This window comes from Merops nubicus, unplaced genomic scaffold (assembly GCF_000691845.1).
Source record: "Merops nubicus isolate BGI_N331 unplaced genomic scaffold, ASM69184v1 scaffold15142, whole genome shotgun sequence".
NCBI classification, from domain to species: domain Eukaryota; kingdom Metazoa; phylum Chordata; class Aves; order Coraciiformes; family Meropidae; genus Merops; species Merops nubicus.
In genome coordinates, this window is record NW_008591691.1 from 7,674 (window position 1) to 15,478 (window position 7,805).

Genomic DNA, 7,805 nt, shown 5'->3' on the forward strand with positions numbered 1-7,805 from the left:
TTTCCCTTAGGGGTTTTGCCACTTTCAGTTCAGACAGGAGAGAACAAGTAACTCAGGCTGAGAGCCATTCTCCCCTCTAAAGGAGACAAGCAGATGTTGGAATGTTGGGCACTTGCAGTATCTGGGAAAGTGGTGATGTGCCCTGTACCCCTTTGGGGTCCTGGGGTAGTTTGTAATCAAAGCAGGGAGGCTCCTCTTCCTGCTAGGAATGAAATACCCCAGTACTGCACTGTGCTGCCTCACATCAGAGAGGAATTCTGGCACTGAGGAGGAAGAACTGTCTAACCTGGGGTTGGCATCCTGCACAGAAGGGCTGTAATGTGTGGGCTGGGAGGAAGGGAAGCAGCTCTGGGCTGGGGGAGCAGGGAGGGAGAGGATCTGTACATGCCTTACGTTTAAACCTGTCTTTTCTTTTCCAATCCAGAGAACTTTGGTTGGTTTGGTGAGAGACCTGAGGGGAATAGCATTTGCCTTCAATGCCAAGACCAGCTTCATGATGCTGTTTGAGTGGATGTATCCTTCAGTTACCCTAAAACTTGAGTCATTCTGTCTGTCAGAGGGGGGAAACTCAGGCTCACTGCATCCAAATGCCCTTTTTTCCTTCCTAAATCCTGACTGGGGTTTCTCTTCACTTTTATAGTACTCAGTGTCCTGTCTCTAAGCCCTAAAATAGATTTGAGTTGGTCTGTCTGTAACCAAGTCAACCTGGAAACCTGCTGAGAGCTGAACTGTTGGGGTTTTTCCCAGTGCACCTAAAGAGATGTGACCTGTAAAGCACAAAGGCCTTTAATGGGCTGCTTGTGTCTCAGCAGTGACAAAAGCCTCTTCTCTTGCTCAGGAAAGCCAAGAGCAGTTGGTGTCTTTGTGCTCGTGGTGAGAGCAGAGCTGTTCAAAGAGCACAGGGCACGGGCTCCACATTTCTCTTGGGCTGGGGAAGGTCAGCTGTCACAGTGACACATCCTTGTAGCTGTCTTCCCATTCATTCAGAACCTTTTTGGTTCTGCTTTGTCCTCATATAAGTGTTTATACAACTCCTTCAACACACTTAAGGGTTTTTTTAATCATTTTTTTGTGGCTAAAGCAGAGCCCAGCAAGCAGCATCTCTATTTAACCTCGTTAAACAAACTGCTTTGCAAACCTTGGGTGCAGCACGTGAAATACACCATTTTTTGGGTAGAACTTGGGACCTTTTTTTCTTCATGCAAAGCCACAAAGTTCCTCAGCATCCCGTCTTGCAGCTACCCCTCCTACATGCCAATCCTCCAGCGGGCAATTGAGCTCTGGTACCATGACCCAGCCTGCACTACACCCGTCCTCAAACTCATGGCTGAGCTGGTACATAATAGGTATGAATGTCCAGCAGCTGAAAGCTGGCAGGGATTTGTCTGTCTGTCTGTCTGCCTGCTGCTGTTTCAGCCTTTGGGTGGGTGGTGGTGCCCAGCTGTGTTTTCTCTGCCTCGGTCTGTTTGTGCTCTGAAAGCTGCCAAAGGGACAGGGGGAACTGGCATTGTGTCAGCAGGGAGGAAAATCCAACAGTTCAGCTGTCACAGAGTCATAGGTGGGGTTTGGTTGGGAGAGAGCTTCAAGCTCATGGAGTCCAACCACCCCCCAGCACTGCCAGGTCCCCACTGCCCTGTGTCCCTCACCCCACATCTCCACGGCTTGGGAACCCCTCCAGGGGTGGGGACTCCACCACTGCCCTGGGCAGCCTGGCACAGCCCTGGGCAACCCTCCAGGGCAAGAAATTGTTCCTCAGGGCCAACCTCAACCTCCCCTGGGGCAACCTGAGGCTGTTTCCTCTTGTCCTGTCCCTTGTCCCTTGGGAGCAGAGCCCGACCCCCCCCTGGCTCCAGGCTCCTGTCAGGAGCTGTGCAGAGCCAGAAGGTCTCCCCTGAGCCTCCTTTGCTCCAGGCTCAGCACCCCCAGCTCCCTCAGCTTGCCCTCTAGACCCTTCCCCAGCTTCGTTGCCCTTCTCTGGCCACCCTCCAGCCCCTCAGTGTCCTTGCAGTGGGGCCACCAGCTGTGTCCTGGCTCAGCCAGGCCCAGGGACACGATCGATAAGTGCTGAATTTGTTCAGTGTCTGCTCCCAAGGGCAGCACTGTGAGATGGAGGCAGCAGCTGATGTTCAGATTTAAAACCTGTGTTTAAAATGAGCGTGGTTCTCTCCGGCAGCCAGATGACCACTTTGGCTTTAGAGCATCAGCTCTTTTTGCCAGCAGAGAGGTACCTCTGACGCTATTCAGATCATTCAGAAGCTGGCTAATCTGCCCGTGGGAAGGTTGCCAAGATGTTGCCCTGGCCTGTGGCCAGCTGAACACAACACTGTAGGAAGGCACTGTTGTCACAGCCCAGTGGAAGGGACACAAGGTTCAGGCATTTCAGAGCTGTCTCTCCATCCTCTCAGGCTCTTTGCCACATCCAAGCAGCCTCTTTGCTTCCAGAAGGACAATCCTTCCTGGAATACGTCCCCTCCTTCAGTTCAGAGGTGAACTGGACAACTCACTGCACTTCAATTGTGAGATCTATTCACTGCAGAGGGGCATAAAATGCCAAGCTCTGAATTCTTGCTCATGTTGTGAATAGGATCTAGTCAGTGCTGCTTCCAAGACGTTTGCTGTGTTTGTGTACAGTAGCCTAGTGATTATTGCCAAGGGCTGGAGCCTCTCCTATTCCTCAGGGCTGTGAAATACAGCCCCTTTCTTCTGCCCCAGCAGAGCTCATCTGTCCCAGAGGGGCTGTGTCCTGCCTTGGCTTTGCTCACAAAGCTTTTTCCCAGCCCAGGGTGTCGTGTTGAACTCAGAGGAGGGTGCCCCAGGACGTGGCAGCAAACGGAGGTGCTGGAGCATTAGCTCAGGGCCTGCTCCCAAAGCTCCACTTCATTCCCTGTCTTCCCATTAGGTCCCAACGGCTGCAGTTCGACGTGTCCTCACCCAATGGCATCCTGCTCTTCAGAGAAACCAGTAAAATGATAACTACATATGGTGAGTCTCCAGCAGGTGGGAGCTGGGCAGCTTTCCTCTGCCCTTGACTCCTCTGCTGGCCCAGGGAGCCAGGGCTGGGGCTCCTGCCAGCTGGGAGAGTGAGCCCAGGCTGTGAGCTGTGCCAACTGCTGGCTGAATGCACGCTTGGGTTGGGGAGATGCTTCTGCTGGAAGCTCTGGGGTGGCAGGTGAGCAGAAGGGGCAGGTTGGGGGCATGCTGATGAGGAGGAAGGTGACAGCAAGGAGCTGGAGCCCCAGCTGAGCCCCTTGGGAGTGCACGAGGTGATGTGGGTGAACCTGCTGAGGAAGTGGAGAGCAATCCTGTCCTGGTGCTGTCCTGTTCCCACACCAAAATCACACGTAGCTGTGTTCTCCCATGGCTCCTAGTCTAGAATCATAGAGTGGTTTACATTGGAAGGGACCTTAAAGGCCATCTCATTTCAAGTCCCCTGCCAGGAGCAGGGACACCTTCCACCAGAGCAAGTTACTCAAGGCCCCCTCCAACCTGATTTTTAATGCTTCCAGCATGGGGCATCTACAAGAGCCACACTTTTAACTGGCAACAGCTTCTTTAACCTTGAGCTGGAGTCTTTGATGCTTGTGGCCAACTCTCTGTCACCCCTTGTGGCTCCACTCTGGTTTTTCCTGCACCCTGGGGGGGAATGGGGTCGGATGTGGTTGCTGAAATACTGAGTCTGCTTCTGTGCTCGTGCAGGAAATCGTATCCTAACGCTTGGGGAGGTCCCAAAGGATCAAGTCTATGCCTTGAAGCTCAAGGGGATTTCCATCTGCTTCTCTATGCTGAAGGCTGCACTGAGTGGGAGCTACGTCAACTTTGGGGTCTTCCGACTGTATGGGGATGATGCACTGGACAATGCCTTGCAAACCTTTATCAAGCTTCTGCTTTCCATCCCCCACAGTGACCTTCTGGTAAGTCCACAGCTAGGGAAAGCAGGGCTGGGAGGTCATACAGAGCAGCCCTTGGGATGGGGGTCCTGCCTGCAGGCTGTGACCCCCCCCCTGCCCAAGGTCCAGCTCTCCAGCAGGGTGTGTGCTCCAGGACTCAGCAGAGAAATCAGCAAAATAATTCCTCCTTTCTAGTCAAAATCTCCCTCTTTTAGCTTCAAACCATTCCCCCCTTGTCCTGTCCCAACAGGCCCTGCTCAATACTCTGTCCCCAGGTGTCTGGCAGGCTCCTTCAAAGCACTGAAAGGCCACAAGAAAGTCTCCTTAGAGCCTTTTCTAGGCTGAACATCCCCAGCTCTCTCAGCCTGGCCTCACAGCAAAGGGCTTCCAGCTGCCTAATGATTTTTGTGGCCCTCAAAACCATATTTTTATATATATAGATAAAGAGAGAGAGAGAGAGAGAGAGATATTATATTATATATATGTTATACTAATGAATCCATTTTGCAGCAGATCTTGACCCTGTCAGCACAGTCTGACTTGGCCAAATACCAAGTAGAGAAGGCAGCACATTCCTCTCCCAAGCCTTACCTGCCTCACCACCCCAGCAGGCTCTGGAAGGAGCTGCTGCCATCTCTGTGACTGCCTCCAGCACGTTCCTGACTTAATATCCCCCTGGCCAAAGCAGTGCTCTGGAGGTGGGGCCTCTCTGCAGGACTCCCAGCAGAGTCCCCTTGAGTCTGAGGAGTCATAAGTAGTGGGATAGTTGTTGCTGGAGCCTGTTTGGAAGGTTTTAGCAGGGGTGAAAGGTGGGAAATTGGTTGTTGCTGCAAGAGGGGGTTGGTTTGTTCCCTTTCCAAGAGATCAGTAAGCACTTTTCAGGTGAGTAATGAATGGGCTGGGTCTAGCTTAAAGCCTTAACTGATGGTTACATTAGCCACAAGGCCTTACAAGTCTTTCTCTCTTCTCTACAGGATTATCCCAAGCTCAGCCAGTCGTATTATTCCTTGCTGGAAGTTCTTACCCAGGACCACATGAACTTTATAGCCAGTCTGGAGCCTCATGTAATCATGTATATTCTCTCTTCCATTTCAGAAGGCCTCACTGCACTAGGTAACTGCTGCCCTGCTCTGTGCTGCTCTTGGGGCTTGGATTTGGAGGTGGGGAAGGATTTTGGTGGCAAGTTAAGACACATATTGGATGGGTGGAGGACTTTCACCTCTCTTAAAGCTGAAGCTTTGTCAGTGTGGAAGCTGCTGAGCTGTTCAAGGGTCGGGTGGTCCCTGCTGAAAGAACCCAAATAAACGATGGTGCTCCCCCAAAACCCAGCGTGGGAGCCAGGCTGGCAGGGCCCCAACCTCTCCCCTTCTCCTTTTTTGGCAGACACCATGGTTTGCACAGGCTGCTGCTCCTGTTTGGACCACATTGTCACCTATCTCTTCAAGCAACTGTCTCGCAGCACCAAGAAGAGGAGCACCCCCCTGACCCAGGAGAGCGACCGCTTCCTGCACATCATGCAGCAGCACCCCGAGATGATCCAGCAGGTGAAGACCCAAAGCCTGGGGCCTGCTTGGGGCAGGGCACCCTGAAATCCCTGACAAAAGCCTTGGTGTGATGTAATATGGGGGTTGGATGCTTCCTTGCTCTAGAGCCCGGGGCTTTTCCGGAGTAAAAAGGGATTTTTTTTTGGCTGGTGTTGCACCTCTCCTACGCTCCCCTCCTGTGGTAGGTCTGAGTCAAAGCCATGCTTCAAGGGCTGTGGTTCTCCTTGGGCAAGGAAGCCTGGGTTTGCAGTTCAAATAAGAAAGGAAGTAGCCAAAAATGAGCTTTTCTCTTTTTTTTTTCCTAAAGAGAAATACAGTTGCGAGGGGTGATGGCAGATCAGAGATGAGGACAGGCTGAGAGAGTGGGGATTGGGCAGCCTAAAGAGGAGAGGACTCTGGGGACACCACCCAGTGGCCTTCAAGGGACCTGTCAGAAAGGTGGGGACAGAGTTTTGAGCAGGGCCTGTTGGGACAGGACAAGGGGGGATGGTTGGAAGCTAAAAGAGGGAGATTGAGACTGGAGTGATGCTGAGGGTGGGGAGCCCCTGTTGGAGGTTGCCCAGAGAGGTGGTTGCTGCCCCATCCCTGGAACCATCCCAGGGGAGGTTGGACCAAGCTCTGAGCACCCTGCTCTAGCTGGGGCTGTCCCTGCTCCCTGCAGGGGGGTTGGATGAGATGGACCTTGACAGGTCCCTCCCCACCCAAACCAGTCTGGGATTCTATGATATACCTACAGGTCCCATGTCATTTAGGTCCCTCTGTATCACACAGTGACAGCTGATTCTTCTCCTGGAGGTCTTGGTGCTCCAGAGGGCCCTGCACTGGGCTCTGGATGTCCTCAGCCTGCAGCACTATCCCTTTTATCTGTTTTTTAACCCTCTCTGAGCAGCAGCTCTTGGTGCAGCTCTGGTGGTGCCATCCAGCCTTGCTCGCTGCTGCCTGTCAAAGTGTCAGCACCACTCCCACGTGGAAGCAGGAAATACTGTTCCACCCACACTGGGAGATCAAATGCAAAGAAGAACAGGCTTTTTTGGGGCTAAAAGCTGTGTTTTCTGAGAATAAAGAAAGAAACTGCATCTTCCAAACCAGCTCTGTTAGAGGCTTTGGCCAAAGGAGGCAGTGGAAGGGAGCAGACACCCCGAGTGTGGAAGCTCCTCAGGGCACCAGAGCTGCTGCTTTTGGTGTTCAAGCACTTCAAATCATGGAATGGTTCTGTGACCACTTCCCCACTGGCTCTAACCTCCTGTCAGGAGCTGTGCAGAGCCAGAAGGTCTCCCCTGAGCCTCCTTTGCTCCAGGCTCAGCACCCCCAGCTCCCTCAGCTGCTCCTTGTTCAAATGAAGATGAGACAATCTTCCCCCTGGCTGCCTGGGGGCAGGGTGGAGTGTGTCAGGAATGAATATCTCAGCAGCTTTCAGCATCTCTGAGCCTTTAGTGAAGTTCTCCTGGAGTTCATGGGGCCTGCAGGTCCTTCCTTTTGTCAGATCTCTGTAGCACTGAGGCTCCAGCACTGGATTCATCAAAGGTTGGACGTTGCTCCTCAGCCCACAGGGTTTAAACCTCCCTTTCCCTCTTCCAGATGCTGTCAACAGTGCTGAACATCATCATCTTCGAGGACTGCAGGAACCAGTGGTCCATGTCTCGACCTCTGCTCGGCTTGATACTGCTCAATGAAAAGGTGAAGAGCCCACCCTGCTATCCCAGCTGGGATGTCCTGGGATGTCCAAGGGTGTCCAGCCCTCCCCTGCAGCAGCCTTGGTGCTGAGGAACTCTTAACTTTCACTGATAAGGGCACTAGAAATCCCTCAAAGAGCTGTAACATGTTCCCTCCCTTCCCTTGAGAAGCTGTTGTGTGTCCTAAAGCCAAGGTGGCCGTTCCTCTGGCACTTAACCCATCCTTCTCTTGTCTTCTGCAGTATTTCTCTGACTTGAGGAACAGTATAGTGAACAGCCAGCCTCCTGAGAAGCAGCAGGCCATGCACCTCTGCTTTGAGAACCTCATGGAGGGCATCGAACGCAACCTCCTAACCAAGAACAGGGACAGGTCAGTGTGAGCCAAAGACCCTGACGTGGGGCTGAGTCTGGCCTGAGGTGTGCTGAGCCCACAGCTCAATGCAGCAGCTCACTCTGTGGTCCTCGTGGCAACCTCATGGAGAAGTGAAGGGCTGACCTGCTGGGAAGCAGCTCCAAGGAGAAGGACCTGGGAGTCCTGCTCTACACTGAGCTGCCCATGGGCCAGCAGTGGGCCCTCGTGGCCAGGAAGGCCAGTGGTGTCCTGGGGTGTATGAAGAAGAGTGTGGCCAGCAGGTCCAGGGAGGTTCTCCTCCCCCTCTGCTCTGCCCCAGTGAGGCCACAGGCGGAGGCTTGCATTCCAT

At 53.1% G+C, this 7,805-nt stretch overlaps 1 protein-coding gene across 1 annotated transcript in view; it reads left to right on the top strand.

Moving 5' to 3' along the window:
* Positions 1-7,805, top strand: part of XPO7 (exportin 7) — a gene marked incomplete at its 5' end in the record, with an annotated part of 16,015 nt that overhangs the window by 7,512 nt on the left and 698 nt on the right. Inside the window, 8 exons of the mRNA XM_008950358.1 lie at positions 425-513; positions 1,239-1,346; positions 2,900-2,982; positions 3,697-3,911; positions 4,862-5,000; positions 5,271-5,431; positions 7,010-7,108; positions 7,347-7,474. Of these exons, the coding sequence (XP_008948606.1) occupies positions 425-513; positions 1,239-1,346; positions 2,900-2,982; positions 3,697-3,911; positions 4,862-5,000; positions 5,271-5,431; positions 7,010-7,108; positions 7,347-7,474 (1,022 nt within the window). The remainder of the gene's footprint in view (positions 1-424; positions 514-1,238; positions 1,347-2,899; positions 2,983-3,696; positions 3,912-4,861; positions 5,001-5,270; positions 5,432-7,009; positions 7,109-7,346; positions 7,475-7,805) is intronic.